This window comes from Scardinius erythrophthalmus, assembly GCF_964197995.2.
Source record: "Scardinius erythrophthalmus genome assembly, contig: HAP1_SCAFFOLD_282, whole genome shotgun sequence".
Lineage (NCBI taxonomy): Eukaryota > Metazoa > Chordata > Actinopteri > Cypriniformes > Leuciscidae > Scardinius > Scardinius erythrophthalmus.
In genome coordinates this window covers 48,535-67,984 of record NW_028296329.1, presented here as the reverse complement: position 1 = coordinate 67,984, position 19,450 = coordinate 48,535, and the positions used below count along the sequence as shown (strand labels likewise).

Below are 19,450 nucleotides of genomic sequence, written 5' to 3'. Positions count from 1 at the left end.
AGATTCAGTGACTCATGATTCAAAAATAGAGCGATTAAAGGAGAGTGTCACTTTAAATACATTAAATGTCAGTGATCCGTTAAGGTCACATCATGTGAAGTTTAACAGGCAACACACACACACAGAGCAAATGAGAAGGTGGCCATTTGGTTTCCACACCCATTTCACATTCATATTTATCTCATAAAACAAACAAAGATTCAGTTCAAACTCAGACTAATGTGTTTTTATTCAAGTTTTAATCTGTAGTGCATCTACAGTAATGTGACCAGTGTTCAAGGCAAGAACATAAACATGTTTAGGAGATTTTGGCTAAGCCAGAAATCTGTACATCAGTCATCCCATAAAGTCTAAGCAGATACAAAGAGAAAATAGATATGAAAATAGTATGTATTGCTTAACCACATAAAGCAGATCACCTTAACCTGTCAAGGATACACTATATGATTAAACACACAAACACGGGGTAATATAATCACACATTTAATCCCAGCAGCCCCGACCACACATTTAAAGCCAAGACACATAATCTCTATCGCGGAGAATGGACTTTCATGAGCAGTGGAATCGCTCAGGCCTCCTTGCGTTTTATGATCAGAGGACCAACGTTGTCTCCCGTTTCCTGATTGTGTTTCGCATGTGCGCCATCACAGTATGGAAACTGTAAGAAAGAGACCAGAGAAAACAATTTCATTACAAGATGTGTTACGACAAGTTTGATGTCACTGAATCTCACGGCTCATGTAACCAAAATGTGACCATCACCACTAGGCTTGTTGCGTTAGTCTGTTACTGGTGTTACACGGTGTTCGGCTGTAGGCTACACCGATTACATTACTTGGCCATCGTGGCACTGTCCCCACTGTCATTTTGCCTTTCTTATGGAAATAAAAAACATTTAGTTTAGTTGGACAACAGACGCTACAATTATAAATTAAAGTGAGATAACCGATAAGACGATGGCGGAGGATATGGTGCGCAACAGTACCTGGACAAATCTCTTATCTTGTAAAATGTGCAATCAGAACCGCTGTTCCCCATCAAAGTCCCTTTCAAGCAAGTCATATCACTCAGCAGCCATTTTTGAAACGCCAGTTATTTCAGTCATACAAGTGCAGCTCCTGTCTCTTTAAATGGGGAAACATAAAATTCTCCAAAGCTGTTCACTAAGCTTAAATACATTTCATCTGGCAACAACTGTCTCGTAAATGTTGTTTCTTATGCTCATATAAATAAAAAAAAAGCTTATTTTTCAGGGTAGACTGGCCAATGCGCATGTCCAGTCATAAGTGGGCGTCTCATAACACTGATGCTGCATCCGAAATCGAATACTTCCCTACTATATAGTATGCGAAAAACGGTATGCCAAAATAGTAGTATGTCCGAATACATAGTATTGGATAAACAGTAGGCAAAAAGTCCCAGGATGACCTACTACTTCTGGCGAGATTCTGAAGTCACTTTACTGATTCTGGACACTTTACTATCCCATGAGAGAGGATTTGTGAATGGTGAATTTGTTGAGGTGAAGCGACTAGGGGTGTAACGATATATCGTGTCACAATATATCGCAATACAAAAATGCAACAATATGTATCGTGGATAGTGACAATATGTATTGTGTATAGTTCACCCAAAATAAACAATTACTGTGTGAGAAAAAAATTCAAGTTTACAGAGTTTTAGTGTCAGTACTACATTAAACTACTATATATAATGTTGAATATAATGTATAATAATGTAATAGGGGAATATGTGGGTCCTGAAACTGCCAAATGTATTTTGTTACCAGTAAAAAGTGGACTGCACTATTTTAAATATATTTAGTCAGTGACAGAGTGCAAGCATATTCGTCTAAAATAATTCTGTATTTTCGGCTTCAGAATTCTGAATATTTGTATTCTGGTGTCACCATTGTCCTACCAGCACCAAGTCCAAGCCTATTCATTTACACCCACAACCTCAAATATCAAATTTAGTATTTTAATCAACATTACATTTGTATATCGAACATATTTTTTAACAGTTTTTTTTTTTCTTTAGATGAAAGAGATGTTTTCCCCTCCTGCTGCCTTTGATGTTCCTGTGGCCCCAGAATAATTAGCCAATTACAGAATTTAAAGCTCCCATGACATGAAATTTTTAACATTTTAACATTAACATTAACATTTTTAACATTAATATGAGTTCCCCAAGCCTGCCTATGGTCCCCCAGTGGCTAGACGTTTTGATGGGTGTAAACCAAGCCCTGGGTATTTTTGAGAAAATGAAAGCTCAGACGGGCGAATCTAGAATCTTCCCTTTATGTCGTCATAAGGGGAAAGGTCACCTCCCCTTTCTCTTCTTTGCCCGCAAAGAGAATTAGGCCCGTCCAGGAGAAAATGAGCTGCGCGAGCACAATATTGTTTTTTCCTCGAGAGACATCATGGCTTGCAAACGAGCGAAGCATGGCAGTTGTTCAGTGTTTGGATGTACAAATGAACACAAAAGTATTTTTTTAGTTCCTTCATCCGAGCCTCTGAAGAACCAGTGGGTTATGTGAATTTCTGATGTGTAATTGTTCAAGTTCAGACAGATAATCTTTCTCTCAAAATCGTTCAATACTGTTTATGCATCAGTAAATCAAGCCAGTGACTAAACAATCAACTTCACTTCATTTCTCTTGGTAGGATGAAAATAATCTTATTTAAACTGTGATTTAAATATATACAGAAAACGATCAAAGAACAATCCCTTTCCAATCGCCCAAGCTGTCAATCACACAGCGTGAGTTTATCTGGACACTTGCCAAAACTCGTTATGAAATCAATGACGCTGTTACGCTGCACAACGAAGCTCTTACTGTACTTACCTCATGTTTGCATTAGTGAGAGTGCAGAAACTGCATTGCAAAGATAATATCTTCATTCACGCGATCAACAGGCTGTCATCTGCTCAATGTTCATCACTGCAACCTTTTATGTGATGGGAATAGATCTAAATACTTAAAAAATTCTCACGATTTGTTTATCTCGATAGCTGTAATAGCTGTAAAAAATAGCTGTAAAACCGTATAATAGCTGTAGTAGTAAAAGTATTAGAGAGAGTTCCACATGTAATGCTAGCTATTTCATATGCAAGCATGTCAGCCAATCACAGCAGTGGGCGTTTACACTGAAGTCTCACAGCAGACACGCCCCTTCAAACAGAGTGTTCAAATCAGAGGCTAAAATCAGGAAAAATGCCTTTTATTTCCAAATTATTAAAATTTTTGATCTTAAAAACATACTAACATTATACGGGCACCCCAGGAAACATTATAAAATAATAAAATAATCCATGTCATGGGACCTTTAAGATTCAGATTTTTGACTGACAAAAACAGAATTCAGGAATGTAGTACTCATAAATAAAGACAATGACAGTTTGCAAGTGACCTGTTGCAGGTGCAGGTTAAAGGCAGTTGGATCTCCCCCCGCATGATCGAAATGGGAATGCTAACAGACAGGTTCAAGATAAACACCTCCTTGAATCAATCCCAACCAGATGTACGTGTATTATACGTATGTACATAACAAACATTTCTCCTGATTTGGCATCTGCAAGAGACATTTAATTTCAGTTTCTCCAGGAGGAACTTGCTTTGGAAAATGGGCAGAACCTCAACACTCACATTTCTGATTCTACTGTTTCCCTATTTTGACAGTCAATGGTTCAAAGTTTGTCAGTTTGTCTTAAGTTTTACTTAAGTTCTTTCTCACCTTTTTGGATCTCCAGCACCGACAGTACACGGCTTTGTCACCCAGGTCCTCAATGTCAAACGCATGCACCACTTTGGGGTTGTCTTTTTGCAGATCAAGGTTCACTTTAGGTTTCACACATTTGGTTTTGTTGAAAAATGTTTGGTAGATGAGGATTCCCACCGCTGCAGCTCCAAACGTCACGGACACTGCAGTGATAATCTCAGCTAGAGGAGGACAGAATTAAGAGATCTTACTATACAGACATTCTACTGTGATTATATATGCTTGTATAAGATGAAAGACTAATAATAATATTACAAATATGTACAAATACTTAAAAATAATGTAATTAATGCATTCATATTGCTACTTACATTTATCATATAAAATGTAGGCTATAAAAAAAATTTCCCCACAGATTCTACAAGCCTTTTAGTCCAATAACAATATTAATATTGTTACTTAAACTTACATAAAAGTGCTACTAAAGATTGCACGTTGTGCTGTGACTCCAATAACATCACAATGACAAATCTACTGTTTGGAACATTAAACGTTGAATCTGTATTAAATAAATAGTCATAGTAACCATATCCATGTTCGTCAAATTGAAACAATATTTAATTTATAGAAACCTGATACGAACAGAGATGGTTTATTAGATTCCCAACTAACGTTACACAGCGAGCAAAAGCAAACACAGATACATCCGAGACACTCATGAAATGTGTTTGTGAATCACATCTTGAAAATGTACGTTTATTCCATTAGTTTCTTTACAGCTAACGTAAATTCCGACCATAAACAAACACACACAGCATGTGTGCACATTTCTACAACACTTCTACAAAACACCTTTATATAACATCTTCAATAAGATCTTTACCTTTATGGGAGGAGATTGACGCGCTCATGTTTAATTATTACTGTTTGTATTATTTATTATTATTGTTTGTTCATAATTTAAAGATCTTCAAGCGTCCTCAAGGCCAAGTGGAGAGTTCAATATGCTTAACCCAGCGCTGTATTTACGCAAAATGCGCGTTACTGCGCATAAGTGGGACTTTTACTTTGACATCCCCTTCAGTTCGAGCATGTGTGCGGTGAAGGGTGAAATAAGAGTGATCATTACACGCCAAAACGAAAATCCAAAAGAAAAGTATCTGTGATTTTAATGTGTAATAATAAGTGTAATACAATATTTATTACTTAGTGATTTAGTTAAACGAAATGATTTAAACTAAATTTCTATTACGTTTTCTTTCGTTTTCTATATAAAATAATGCCAGTATTTTCATAAAATGAAAATGTATAGTTTTAAAAGCTCTGAACGTATACATACACTATTTATAATATCATATTTATGGTTAAACCATTTATTATAAAATACTCTTAATAACACATTACACATCATAAGGAAACAAAACACAGGTATGATGTTTGATGGTGTGTAACGTTACTGCATTTGAAAGAGAATGAATTCATTTTAAGGAAGAATTGCATTATGTAGGATATCTAATTCACAATAAGTAATATCCTGAATCATGGTCCAAATGCGGGAAACCAAATGAATGCAATCGTGAGATTTATTAGGACCCAAGGATTAAAATAGCATATAGGGAGAATACTCTTATTTTGAAGTTGTGTAGCAGGAAGTTATGCGCTCTACTGCCGAAATCACGTTGACAAACACACACGTGTGTGCGCAGCAATATGGATCTCTCCAAGTGGTGTAATCTAAAGTCCGAACCGAGTTTAAAGAATTTGACAGAGGCAGGGTTCGGTGTCCCGAAAGACAAACAGCACGTTCCCGTGCAGGAGCTGGTCAAGGCGCACATTGAGTCATTTGATCAGGCAGTTACTGATGGATTATGTCGGGTTGTGGAGGTGAGGTGCAGATACATGCTTATGCTCATGCATATTCTCTATAGACACTAACATGCAAGTGCTGGCTATACAGGTAAAATATGTTTGTGTGTAGGCCATTCCTCCTTTGGAGTTCTTGTACAAGGGAAACAGAGTCAGCCTGTCTTTTGTGGAGGCCATCATTCACACACCAGCGGTTCCTAAAGGAGGAATCAGCCGAGATCTGCGGATGTTCCCTGCCGAGTGCAGAGGCAGGCGCTGTACATACAGGGGGAAGCTAGTGGTAAGCCTGAGGATTGAATATGTGTGTGTGTGTGTGTGTGTGTGTGTGTGTGTGTGTGTGTGTGTGTAACAATATATCGTGTCGCAATGCAACCATATATGTGTATAGTTTAGAAAAATTAGTTTTCAGAGTTTTAGTGTCAGTAAGTTACTGCATTAAATTACTAATATAAGGTTGAATATAATGTCCATTGTCCTGTGCATTGTTACCAGCATCAAGTCCAAGCCTATTCATTTACACCCACAATGTAATATCAAATATAGGCATAGCATTTTAATGAACAGTACATTTTTTGTTAACCTTTTATCATATGTCTTGGAGTATCAGTATCTTGATATGAATCGATCGTGACATGAGGGTATCAATACACACATAATGTATAGAAATAGAAATTGCAGATACATTTTAAAATAACACCACAGATGTAATATTTACACCATAGACTTACAACAAAGTTGACTAGCCTACATCTCTACGCTGTCTATAAGGTTGCTGCAGTTCTGCAGCAGATCATTTTCCCATACCTGGCAAGAGTGCTAAAATTATATGATAATGAATGTCCTAAATCAAATTCTATGATTTTGAATAACAATTGAACATTTCTGGTTGTATATTGTCTGTGGAGTCACTATGGAGTCATGTGGTGTTACCATGAAACCCAGTAACACCACAGACAAATTATCACAAATCTAGTCTTGGAGGCTGTCATTGTGATGGTTTCAACATCTGGGGATATTTTAGAAATATTGTGATGTGACATGAATGCCAAATATGGTAACCCATACTTTGAATTTGTCCTGTCTGTGTATATTAGTTATCAGTGTAACACACAAAATTGTCTGACATTTTGCAAAATTCATGAAAATTAATTAGAGAATCAACTCACCATGAACTCTAAGCGATCACCACCTGTAATGACCTTTACAACACAGAAAGTAGTCCAAATACAATTCCCGCTTTTCTTGTGTATCATTCATTACTGTAACACCAAAGATCTCATATAGCAACACAGTGTCGGCCCACATCTGGTACGTGTGGAATCCACGTGTACCAAATGTGGGCCGGATCTGGGCCGACACTGTTGCTGTCTGGGATGTGAAGCTGAGTTTTTCTTAAATTATAACAAATCTAAATCACACTATAATAATATGCAGATTTCTCCTAAACTCGATTAAATATGCATTAAAAAAAACGTTTAACTGCTTATCTTTGTAAAAAGGCACATCTTTATACATTAAGATACAATCATATTTGATATGATCTGATAGTACTTATTTACATCAGTCAATCAAGCATTTTTTTTTATTTTAGAACTTAAGTTATTAGAACTAAGATGTGGTAACCATTATGAATGAAAATGTATGCATGCATATTTGTCATTTTAACAGAACTTAGTAATAATACTATAATACTGATAAGATAATACTACTGCTACTAATAACAGTATAAAATGCATAAGGATTGATGAGCTGCTGAGCTAATGAATATTAATCACATTATCTGCATTCACCCTCATTTGCTGAAATCTAAACAGGGACAGTAATAGGCGAGCGCTAGCCAATGAGATGGACGTTCGCGCATTAGTTCCGCCCACCACAAGAGAAACCGCCAGTGGATTCTGCTTGTTCTTAAAGGCTGAATAATTCCGAATGAAATTGAAAAAAAAAAATGTACAGGAAAATACAGCAGAGAATATAATTAACATGTAGTGCTTCACTTCTATGTGGTAATCACGATGGGGTTTGGCATCACGACGGCTTTGCTTCCAGGTGGACCGTTAAATCCTGTAGAATTCAACCAATCAGATGAAGACTTTGAAACTCCTGAAGCGTTTCCCATTTTGTGTGCCTTACACATCAGACGTTTAGCTAACAGTTATTTCTAAGGCTGAGACTAGTTAGGTCACTGGGTCTGGGTCCTGGAGCCAAGCCAGTTGACGACCACTGATGTCAGTGTTTTGTGTTTTCACAGGCTGACGTGAGCTGGTCTATTGATGGCGTTCCCAAAGGAATCATCAAACAGTCTATGGGACAGGTGCCGATCATGGTCAAATCGAAACTCTGCAACCTCCATGGTCTGTCACCCAAAGAACTCATCGAGCATCACGAAGAAGCTGAGGTATAAATCACACGTCACAGAACTGCATGTAACGCCACCATCATACTGTTGTCTTTTGGATAAAATAACACTTAGTCTTGTTTTACCGGTAGGAAATGGGTGGTTATTTTGTGGTGAATGGCATAGAGAAGGTGATTCGTCTTCTGATCATGCCGAGGAGGAACTATCCCATCGCTATATCAAGACCAAAGTTTAAGGCCAGAGGACAGGGCTACACTCAGTACGGTGAGTGCTGCATCTTGTCCAGAATGAATAATTGAAATAGGATTTATTAAATACACAGATTGACTTCGGTATTAACTGTGTGCAGGTATTTCAATGCACTGTGTAAAGGACGAACACACAGCCATTAATATGAATTTACACTACCTGGAAAATGGAACAGTGATGGTGAATTTCATTTACCAGAAAGAGCTGTTCTTTCTTCCCTTGGGCTTTGCGCTGAAGGTAAAAGAAAATAGTTTTTATTTTTTTATTTGAATGAACTGTCCAAATCATCCTAAAGGTGTTTCTTTTGTCATAATGACTAGTTGACATTACCCTACTTATCATCATGTTTATTTTAGTATTATATGACCCGATTTCACAGACAGGGCTTGGATTAAGCCAGGATAAGGCCTTAGGTAAATTAAGGCATTTAAGTAGCTTTTATAAACGTGCCTTAAAAAAAAAAAAAACCTTACTGTTGTCTCTTGAGGCAAAAAAAAAAAATGGCCCTGATATATTTTAAGATGTGTCAATGAGGGCTTGAATTTTGGCACGGGATTGTGGGTATTGAGCATCATTTTAGTAATTCCCGCAGGTTTCACACTTATAAGGTGGAAAATTCGCACAAAAATTAATCGATTAGCTTGTTGGTTGAATATGCAAATTAATCCACACAGATTATTAGATTAATTTAGTAATTTTTCACATTCTGTTCTTGTTTACTTGTCTTTTTTGTAAATTATATTCAAGGTTGAAATCAAGCTTCCTTGTGCTGTGTGTAAACCTATACACATCAAAATTACCCCATTGTAAAAACACAAATACATAGTGAGCATACATTTAGGTGAGATAAATGTAACTACCCCCTCAAATGACCTTTCCAAAATGAAAATCAGGCCCTGCATCAATGCAAGATGCTTTCAGTTAAAAAGGCTCAAACATGCATTTTAGTCTGGGACTAGGCTTAAAGGAATAGTTCACCCAAAAATGAAAATTGTTGTCATCATTTACTCACCCTCACTTTGTTCCAAACCTGTATGAGTTTCTTTCTTCTGTTGAACTGAAAATAATATATTTTAAAGAATGTTGGTAACCATACAGTTGATGGTAGCCATTGACTTCCATAGTATTTTTTTTTTCCTACTATGGAAGTCAATGGCTACCGTAAATGATGATCATTTTCATTTTTGGGTGAACTATCCCTTTAAGCCTTCTCTGTGAAAATGGGCATTTATATTCTATTTTAGTATTTATAATTTTTTTTGTATTAACTTCTTTATATTTTATATTTTAAGTTTTTATTTTAATTTTAGTTTGAAGTCCCGCTGTGGAGAAAATCAAGTTTATCTTTATCTTGTTTATATGTCTATGTGGTGTTTTTAATATGGTTTACGACACACCATGTACAAATTCATTAGTCAACACCATTGCTGAGTATTTTCTCCTTAAAACGGCATCAAACATGCGGTTTGAAATCACTGGTGTTTCTGACATCACAAACTACCTTGTTACCGGTCAAGTCAATGAGTGGATCTCTGAGCCGGTGTAAGTGAGTGGAGGCAGGGCTAATTGGCATATTCATATAACCGCATATACTAAATGTTTCAAGGGTGTAGTTACCTTCAAGCTATTTTAAGGCATGACAATTTTATTAAGTTTATATATATATAGATAAGTTTATATATATATATATGAGCTTGTGTTTCTGGTCTTCATATTCGCATGCATATACATGTCAGTCACTGGAACAAAAAGTATAGTGGTTCTGCTGCTTTGCAAGGTTTAGAAGTCATTATACAAACATATTTGACCAGCTCGACTGACCATTCAGAGTCAGATTTTCTTGTGAGAGTGGATTTTCCAGAGAGTCTTAGGTACTGGTGCATAATCAATTTTGAATTGAATGTTTCAAATGCTTTTCCTTTCACCCCAAAAGGCTCTAGTGGATTTCTCAGATTACCAGATCTACCAGGAGCTGATTAAAGGTCGAGAGGAGAACTCTTTCTTTAAGAGCTGTATCTCAGAAATTCTGCGTATGGTCATGGACCAGGGCTGCACAACTAAAGCCAAGGTTCTCAGTTACCTGGGCGAGCGTTTCCGGGTCAAACTCGACCTCCCAGAGTGGTTCACTCACGAGCAGTGTGCTCAGTTCCTGTTAGAGTAAGTCCTGTTACAGAAACTACTCCTGCATTTCAATATTTATACACATCAACAAATTCCATCAAATGTGGCATTTTTACAGTGCTATTCTTCTGTTTGCAGTGAATGTCTGTGTATTCACCTAAAGTCAAATGTGGAGAAGTTCTACGTGTTGTGCATGATGACACGGAAGCTCTTCAGCTTTGCCAAACAGGAGTGTATGGAGGAGAACCCTGACAGTCTGATGTTCCAGGAAGTTCTCACACCAGGCCAGCTCTACCTCATGTTCTTGAAAGTAAGATCACCTTTATCATCTGTTCACATGTCTTTCTTGCACACTCATGTCAATGCTCCTTTCATAAACGTTACCATTCAAATGTTTGGGGTTGGTGAGATTTTTAAAATGCTTTTGACTTTGCTCAAAGCTGCATTTATTTGATCAAGAAATATTGTTACAATTTAAAATAAAATGTAATTTATTCATGTAATCCAAAACTGAATTTTCAGCACCATTATGCCAGTCTTCAGTGTCACATGATCCTTCTGAAATCAGTCTAATACACTGATTTGGTGCTCAAGAAACATTTATTATCATCAATGTTAAAAACAGTTGTGATGCATAATATTTTTGTGGAAACTGATGCATTTTTTTTTCAGGATTCTTTGTTGAAAGTTTGAAAGAACAGCATTTATTTAAAATAGAAACTTTTTGTAACATTATAAATGTCCTTATAAATGTGACATTCTAATGCTGACTCCGCATGTTCAATTGGCGAGAACAAGCTCTGACAGATGCCAGCAAACTGATCCGACAAAACCAGTGTCTATTGCCGTCTGTCATCTGGTGTGAAATTGGCCTTTACTGAATAAAAGCCTTCACCCCCTCCCAAAAAAAAACAAAAACAACCCCAATCTTTTAAACAGCAGTATAGCTGCAAGTGCAAAATGCAGCACATTACAAAAAAAAAAAAAAAATAATAATTCCCAAAGCTGTTCTGAATGTTCCTTAGGAGAAAATGGCAGGCTGGCTGGTGTCGTTTAAAAGGGTCTTGGAAAAGAAAAGTGAAAGACTGGGAGAGCTGACCACAACTGGTTTAACCAAAATCTTCAACATGGCTACAGATCTCACCAGTGCCTTTGAGTATATGTTAGCCACAGGAAACCTCCAGTCCAAGACAGGTATGAAACTGGTATTGTAACTTGCCACATTGAAACAATCTACATTGTTAAAAGCGCTATATAAATGAAGATGACTTGACTTGACTTGACATTAATACAGAATGAAGTCACAAAACTGATGTGCGGTCACAGGCTTTCCATGTGCATCAATAGATAACATTTGTCTTTTTAACCCCAGGTCTGGGCATGCTGCAGAACACCGGACTGTGTGTCGTGGCGGATAAGCTGAACTACATCCGTTACCTGTCTCATTTCCGCTGCGTGCACAGAGGAGCCGCCTTCGCTAAGATGAGGACCACAAGTGTGCGGAAGCTGCTGCCAGAGTCTTGGGGTTTCCTGTGTCCGGTACACACTCCTGACGGAGAACCGTGCGGCCTCATGAACCACCTGACAGCCCAATGTGAGATTGTGGCACAGGTGCATCCCACAACCACCCTGCCTGCCCTGCTCTGCTCTCTGGGTAAATAACATCTTATCATTGCTAAACAAGATCATCAGTTGGCTCTAGCAAAATGCCTATAATTAGGGCTGAAGGGCTGCATGGTTAGTCGAAATAAAACCAAAATCTCAATATAGTTGGTGCAATTATTAATTTGCAAAGACTGATTTAATTAAATGCGCTGCATGTTTCAGAGTGAAGCGTGGCACTGTTTTTACAAGCGAGCAACTCATAATCCAGTATTTTCAGTGTCTGTTCACAGTAAATGCAGCTCTGCACAAAATAATCTCTGCATCTGCTCTCAGTTTGGGTCATGCATAACATGCAATTTGGAACACAACATGTACCAACCATCTTCACAAAGAACTTCTAAACTTTGGTTTAAGGTCTGAACATAAATAAATTAAGATCATAATTATTGTATTGTAATTTTAGTTACAATACAGTACTACAAAATAAAATGATTCTTATTTTATGATTATTTCTTATTTTGTCTATTTTTATTTAGTAAGATAGATAAGAATCATTGTAAAAATATATGTGTGTGTGTGTGTTTATATGTATATATACATGTAAATATGCGTGTGTGTGTGTGTGTGTGTGTATATATATATATATATATATATATATATATATAATATAATATAATATAATATAATCTGTAGATATGTGTGTACGTGTAAATATTTAACATGCACAGCAAACCTGGAACTTAAAACAAAGCATTTTAACCGTAATTGCAATTTTTAAACTATTACATTGTTTTCCCCAAATCGTGCAGCCCTACCTATAATATCCTTCAAAGACTTCAGATGACGCAAACTCTGACATTTACAAACATTTAGCATTGGTACATGTTGATTCATAGTCATTTGTTAACAAACAAGTATTCGTTACTTCAATGAGCTCATTGTTTCTGCCTTAAATTATTACATAATTATTACATACAAATTAATACATTTTGTATATGTACATTTCTGAAATACATAACTTAGAAAATTACCTCTGATAACAGATCACTCTAAATTGTAATGTGGACTAATGCATTTTCTGTAAAGCTGCTTTGAAACGATGTGTATTGTGAAAAGCGCTATACAAATAAATGTGAACTGAATTGAATTGAATATCCAATTCAATAGGATATTAATTGTCTATTCACTTAAAACTATTTTAACTATCACCAGGTGTGACTGCTGTAGACGGTAGCCCCAGTCAGCCTTATTCAGACTGTTATCCTGTCATACTGGACGGGGCCATGATTGGCTGGGTGGAAAAAGAAGTGGCGCCCTCAGTCGTCGAATCTCTCCGCAGATTTAAGGTGGGAAATGATTTAGTTTCTTTATGTAGTTTTCTTATCCTCGATCAAGTTATGTTGAGGGTTTTATCAACAAAAATTTGAACATTTGTGTCATCTGCAGGTGCTGAGAGAGAAAAAAGTGCCACCCTGGACTGAGATTATTCTGGTTCCTCAGACAGGTAAAGCCAGTTTGTACCCAGGCCTCCATCTGTTCACCACACCCTGTCGCATGGTGCGGCCTGTCCGAAACCTTGGCCTGGGCAAACAGGAACTTATTGGCACCTTTGAACAGGTGAGAAAGTTGTTGTAGAAAAGTTGTTGAAACTCAAGTACCACTGATAATCAGTGGAAACCTATTTGGTTGGCTTGACAAGCTTGCAGAAGTCCTATATACTTCCTTTGAACATTTCTGATTGTTTTTTTTTTTTGTTTTTTTTTACTTGGTACATACCTTCAGCCTGTTCTGATTTAGCATGTCCCCAAATAAATACAAATTCTGTCAACTCTTGGCCATCGGGCAGTCCTTATTATCGAGACCTGCATTTAGATCTAGCGTGTGAGTTGTTCACGTGTAAGCCTCTTTCTTTCTCTCACAGTGAGTGTGAGAGAAAGCGACAGAGGGCGCTCTCAACCAAGCAAAGTAAAGCTCAGCAGGCAATGACATTATGTCTGCGCTAAACTTATTTTTTGCCTCCAACTCAAACACAGATGACTGAAATCGTGCAGTTTACTAGCCATTGGCTAATTAAGACATTTTTTAGTCATTTAGCATGAAATTTGGTCGCCTATGCAAGTGATTTACTCGCATTGTAAAGGGTCGTTGTAGTTCTTTCCCTCACTAAAGCAGTCTTTCACCTTTGTCTTTTTGTCCAATTTTGAATGACTTTTTAGCTTTAAATCAACGTTTGTAATGTTGTGATTTACCTCGTAGCTGGTTGGTTTGTTTTTTCGCTGATAACTCTCACAAAGACTCTTTTAAAATCCCCATGGGAAAAATACAAAGCCACTGGAAAAAAAAGTGGTCTGGCAGTGTTCATCACTCGTTACTGTTTTTAGGCGTACCTGAATGTGGGCATCTTTGAGGAAGAGTTAGAGGAGGGAGTGACCACACATCAAGAGCTGTTTCCTCACAGCATGTTGAGCGTGGTTGCAGAATTCATCCCTTACTCTGATCACAACCAGAGCCCCAGAAACATGTACCAGTGCCAGATGAGTAAGACTTCCTCACTTCCTTTGTGTTTTTGATGGATTATATCTAAATAACTACTTTCTGTCATAACATGTCTACAAATATCATAAAACAAATGAACTATGAGCCGCAACTTACTTGACATCATCCTGTCTTAGGTAAGCAGACCATGGGCTTCCCAATGCATGCGTACCAGGAACGATCCGACAATAAACTGTACCGTCTGCAGACCCCCCAGAGTCCTCTGGTCAGACCCGCGATGTACGACCACTACAACATGGACAATTACCCTATTGGCACAAACGCAATAGTGGCTGTCATTTCTTACTCTGGCTACGATATGGAAGATGCTATGGTACGCATAATTTCCCATTAGTACATTCTGAAACGTTCTTTTGCATTTGTTAATATTGTTCATCCTTTTAACTTTCTCCAGATCGTCAATAAGTCCTCATGGGAGCGTGGCTTCGCTCATGGTTTTGTTTATAAGACCGATGTCATAGATCTGAACAAAAAGGTCAAAGGTGAAGACAGCATTGTGTTCGGGGTAAAGCCAGGTGACACCTCAGTACTGGGCAAACTGGATGCAGATGGATTGCCATTTATTGGCTCCGTGCTGAAGTATGGAGACCCTTACTACAGCTACATCAATCTCAATACCGGCCAGAGTCGTGTGGTCTTTTTCAAGTAAGACATCACTTTAGTTACTTGCTTTAGTCTAAAAATCGCCTTTTAATGCAGTCATCATAGTCATTAATTTTACTCTATTTCAGTGTTATTTTAATATTGTTTTTATACTATTATAGTATTTATTAATATTTTGAATATAGCATTTATACTTATATTTACAGTAAGTAATAAAAAAAAAATATATATATATATGTATTATATATATATATTATATTTCAGTTTTAGTAATTTATTACTTCCAACTTAAAATGATTTTATATCAGTTAGTCAAGGCAACCAAGTTTTTTGTTTTTGTTTTGTTTTTTAGCAAAAAAAAAAAAACACCAAGGTTTAAATGTTTAACAATAACAACACTTCTCTGTGACAGAAATACTATTAGTCGACAAAGTGCAAAACAATTTCAAGTATTTAAACATTTTTATATTTGCAATTGTTTATGCTTAAAGGGATACTTCACCGATTAGCATTAAGTTTTGTATAAGTAGAAACCCGGTAGTATTTTCGAATGACCGTGCTTCCCTCTCTCATGTCCCCCTTGAGACGAGAGATTTCAAAATCGTCATTTTGCATCATTGGAGGCTTTTTTGCCCTGAGGCTTGAGACTATAGCCAGTAGTAGGAGTAGGAGTAGGAGTAGTTCTCTCAATACTGCCCTCTTTAACCGGTAGGCGTGACTTGGGAGTGGCCTCGTAGGGCAGCGAAGCAAGTACATTCTGGGAGTTGTTGTCTTTCATCTACATAATTTTGCATTTCTACTACATAAATGACCCAATTTAAATACACATTCATCTTTCCAGCAGTGAAATATCCCTTTAAGTTGGTCATATTCGTTAAAAACAAAACATCATTCACAAAATAGTCACAAAAAAAACTACTTTCTAGTTTATTCTTCAGAAAAACTAACATTTTTGTCTTGACAAGATTAACACTGATTTACTGACATAGCCAAGTACTGCTCAAATTTTACTGAGGAAATGTTACAAACTTTTAATTATATTATATATTATTATTGAATGTAAAATAGAATAATTAACTATTCTAATTTTAAATGCTCTTTATCACTAGGTAAAAAGACAATGTACAAACTTCAATCTACTTATGTGATGTTTTTGTATTATAATGTTTAGTGCAGATGTAAAGACTCCTGCACATTTGTTTTCTCTTTTTTTTGGGGTCGTAGAATAAATTCTTGATCTTGTGTTTACCACCGACCTTATTTCAGGCATTTAATCAAAAACCCATTGACTTCAGGACAAATGATCCTGAAGTACTCAAATATTAACCTCATTTCTGGGTTTTGGCCTACAAAAATACGTCATCCCTGCAGCATTGATTATTGATTTCTGAACATCTGTTTCTCCTCAGGTACCAGGAGAGCAGCATAGTGGACAATATCAAGGTGTGCAGCAATGACACCGGCACTGGCCGTTTCAAGTACATTTGCATCACAAACCGCATTCCCAGGAACCCCACCATTGGTGACAAGTTCGCCAGCAGACACGGTCAGAAAGGAATCCTGAGCCGCCTGTGGCCCGCGGAGGACATGCCCTTCACCGAGAGCGGCATGAGCCCGGACATCCTGTTCAACCCTCATGGCTTCCCCTCCAGAATGACCATCGGGATGCTAATCGAGAGCATGGCTGGGAAATCTGCGTCCCTCCACGGCCTGTCTCACGACGCCACACCCTTCAAGTTCTCAGAGGAAAGCTCTGCGTTGGAGCACTTCGGCGAGATGCTGAAAGCCGCGGGATACAACTTCTACGGAACAGAGCGGCTCTACTCCGGCATCAGCGGCTTGGAGCTCGAGGCAGACATCTTCATCGGGGTGGTTTATTACCAGCGCTTGCGTCACATGGTCTCTGACAAGTTCCAGGTGAGAACTACGGGAGCGAGAGATAAAGTGACCAATCAGCCGCTGGGAGGGAGGAACGTGCAGGGAGGAATCCGGTTCGGAGAGATGGAACGGGATGCTTTGCTGGCTCACGGGACGTCGTTTCTGCTTCACGACCGGCTGTTTAATTGCTCAGATCGCTCCGTGGCGCAAGTTTGCATAGATTGCGGCAGCCTGCTGTCACCACTTCTGGAAAAACCACCTCCTCATTGGTCAACTACACGGCTTCGGAAAACATTCTGCTTGTTGTGCAATAAGAGCGACTCTATTGAGACTGTATCTGTTCCTTATGTGTTCAGATATTTCTTAGCAGAGCTTGCAGCAATGAACATTAAAGTCAAATTAGAAGTCAAGTAAAATTGTTGGACTGTATTCAGTTTCTTTGCATACGTGGAAAATAAAGTGCCTGACAGTATAATGTGAAGAAAAAGGGTAACATGCTTTATTCGCTTGAGTGTTTCTCATTTGTTTAAGGAAATACGTCTATCAGTGGTCATCAACAACATTTCTGTATCAATAGCAATTAGCACCAATGTGGACAGTTTTCATATCAATACCAATTAGCACTTATGTGGACTATATTCATTTTTCAAGGTCATGCATATGAATTGGAGTTCATTTGGTTCTACTCAATTTTTTTGTACTTTTGAGGAAGCACCAACCCACCCCCATTAATTGTTCGTAATAACTAATAATTATATTTAGTAACATTTTAATTATTTCATTAAAGTACCATTTATTACAATGAATGTCTCTGAATAATTACACTGATTTAAGTCCTGCAAGCTTTAATTACCTTATGGGTTTGAAACTGATTATCTCTTTTTGACCAATTTGTAAAAAAAAAAATCACAACAGAGTAATTTGTTAGTAAAGCAGACTAAACTACATGGTTGCTCTGTAGCAGTTGAGGTACGCAGTTGTCATAGAAATTCTTGATCATGAAGTAAGGATGTGTTATATCTCCAGTGTTTATGCCCAGAGGGAACAGAAAATGGGAGAAAAGATAAAGTTACTGGGGAGTGGTCTGAAAGAAGAAGAGGTAATATATCAGCATTATCAATAAATGGGATACAGCAGGTGATATGTGCAGATAATGAATGCGTGAATAGGATTTGTGGCGAGCTGAAAAGAATGTGGTCTTTGGCACTGTCATTCCTCAATCGCCATATATCACACACGTTGACCTGTTTTATAAAATCATTAAACAACTTCGAAGAGGCTAAATCAGTGAGATATTTGAGACCTATCAATTATGTGTGATGCACAGCATTGAAGTCAACGCCCATCACAAGATAGTCATTAAAACTTAGTATCATACGAACAAGCAGTTGATAGAACACTACTACAGCACTATTGTGTTCATTAGGATAGTCATATACACCTAGGATGTCTTGAGGGGATCATTTTAATTTTAGGGTAAACTATCCCTTTAAGTTCAGGAATCGGATACTTGTAAAATTAGAATTAAGATTCCTCTTATTGATTCATTTGTGTGCATTTTAGTATGACTTTAAACCATTCAAGTGCAAGAAGACCCGCACACTGTTTTCTGTGCTGCACATACATCCAAAGCATGTGTGCACAAAATAAGTTATTTTAATGTGATTTTAAACCATTCAAGTGCAAGAAGAGTGCACATCCAAAGCGCACACGCAGAAAGCCGCCTCTCATACTGAATAGGGCGCAATACTGAACTGAGTTCTCTTCTGCGTCTTTTGGCACTTAAACGGACAAATGCACACAAAAATGTCAAAATATTCTTGTAAACACATGCGGTTACGTCTTAAGATAACGTAAACGGTTCACAAAGAAAACGCATAATATATTAATTGAATCTGTGCAGTGTTGCGGCGCACGGTGGAGACGCTGTTCGAGCGCGGCGCGGTGGTACGGGTCTGGAGAACCTCGGGGAACGCAGGCTGCCCTACAACATCTCCAAACACAACTGTCTCCACACGCACGGAGGATACTTCTCCGTGGACTTCCACGCCTCGCCGAAGATCCTCAGCGGGCTGTTAGATCACCTCGAACGGGACATTGAAGTGCTGCGTCCGACTGTTACAAAGAAAGACGTCGAGGTTTCCCAGGCGCAGTGCTGTGGCCTACAGAACAAGAAAGCAAAGAGTACATCCCGTTAAATGTGAGAATTTCATGTTTTCCACATCTGTTTTTACTCCGAAGATTGGGATAACTTAATTGGTTCAGATTTGGAAAATAATATATGAATAGATTGCTCAAAATGAATATGTATTTGAACGTTATTGTAGTTAAGGTCATGAACTCTACCCCACCTGTGTGGACTTGAGGAGAGTTGAGTTCATTGCTACAAATCAAAAGTTTAAACGCAAGTTGCAATAGTCTTTTCTACCCAGTTATCTGAAGCGGAACGAGCAAGAGAAAACATAGGGTGGGGCTTGATTTTGGATTT

The 19,450-nt window shown here is 37.8% G+C and overlaps 2 protein-coding genes across 2 annotated transcripts; one reads left to right on the top strand and one right to left on the bottom strand.

Moving 5' to 3' along the window:
- Window positions 1-211: 211 nt before the first annotated feature.
- LOC308686442 (CDGSH iron-sulfur domain-containing protein 1-like) lies at window positions 212-4,812 on the bottom strand. The gene is made up of 3 exons (XM_081394866.1): window positions 4,609-4,812; window positions 3,741-3,946; window positions 212-661 (listed from the first exon to the last, which is right to left on the bottom strand). Exons 1-3 carry the CDS (start codon window positions 4,634-4,636, stop codon window positions 572-574), a joined length of 324 nt encoding a protein of 107 aa, XP_081250992.1. The 5' UTR covers window positions 4,637-4,812; the 3' UTR covers window positions 212-571.
- A 547-nt stretch (window positions 4,813-5,359) lies between these two features.
- LOC308686441 (DNA-directed RNA polymerase I subunit RPA2) lies at window positions 5,360-18,091 on the top strand. Its single transcript, XM_081394865.1, has 15 exons — window positions 5,360-5,609; window positions 5,704-5,871; window positions 7,843-7,989; window positions 8,082-8,214; window positions 8,300-8,436; window positions 10,133-10,356; window positions 10,459-10,630; window positions 11,346-11,514; window positions 11,693-11,974; window positions 13,138-13,271; window positions 13,372-13,542; window positions 14,307-14,463; window positions 14,598-14,794; window positions 14,876-15,126; window positions 16,494-18,091. The coding sequence occupies exons 1-15, from the start codon at window positions 5,436-5,438 to the stop codon at window positions 17,374-17,376; spliced, it is 3,399 nt and encodes a 1,132-aa protein (XP_081250991.1). The 5' UTR covers window positions 5,360-5,435; the 3' UTR covers window positions 17,377-18,091.
- The last annotated feature ends 1,359 nt before the right edge of the window (window positions 18,092-19,450 follow it).

What these genes read in the sequence shown, in the direction of transcription:
- LOC308686442 (XM_081394866.1), bottom strand. Translation starts at nt 4,636, where the DNA reads ATGAGCGCGTCAATCTCCTCCCATAAAG. An exon ending in GTCAATCTCCTCCCATAAAG is followed by an intron (nt 3,947 to 4,608) that starts GTAAAGATCTTA and finishes GTCCTCCTCTAG; the next exon opens with CTGAGATTATCACTGCAGTG. An exon ending in GGTGCTGGAGATCCAAAAAG is followed by an intron (nt 662 to 3,740) that starts GTGAGAAAGAAC and finishes TCTTTCTTACAG; the next exon opens with TTTCCATACTGTGATGGCGC.
- LOC308686441 (XM_081394865.1), top strand. Translation starts at nt 5,436, where the DNA reads ATGGATCTCTCCAAGTGGTGTAATCTAAAGTCCGAACCGAGTTTAAAG. An exon ending in TGCCCTGCTCTGCTCTCTGG is followed by an intron (nt 11,975 to 13,137) that starts GTAAATAACATC and finishes AACTATCACCAG; the next exon opens with GTGTGACTGCTGTAGACGGT. An exon ending in TTATTGGCACCTTTGAACAG is followed by an intron (nt 13,543 to 14,306) that starts GTGAGAAAGTTG and finishes TACTGTTTTTAG; the next exon opens with GCGTACCTGAATGTGGGCAT.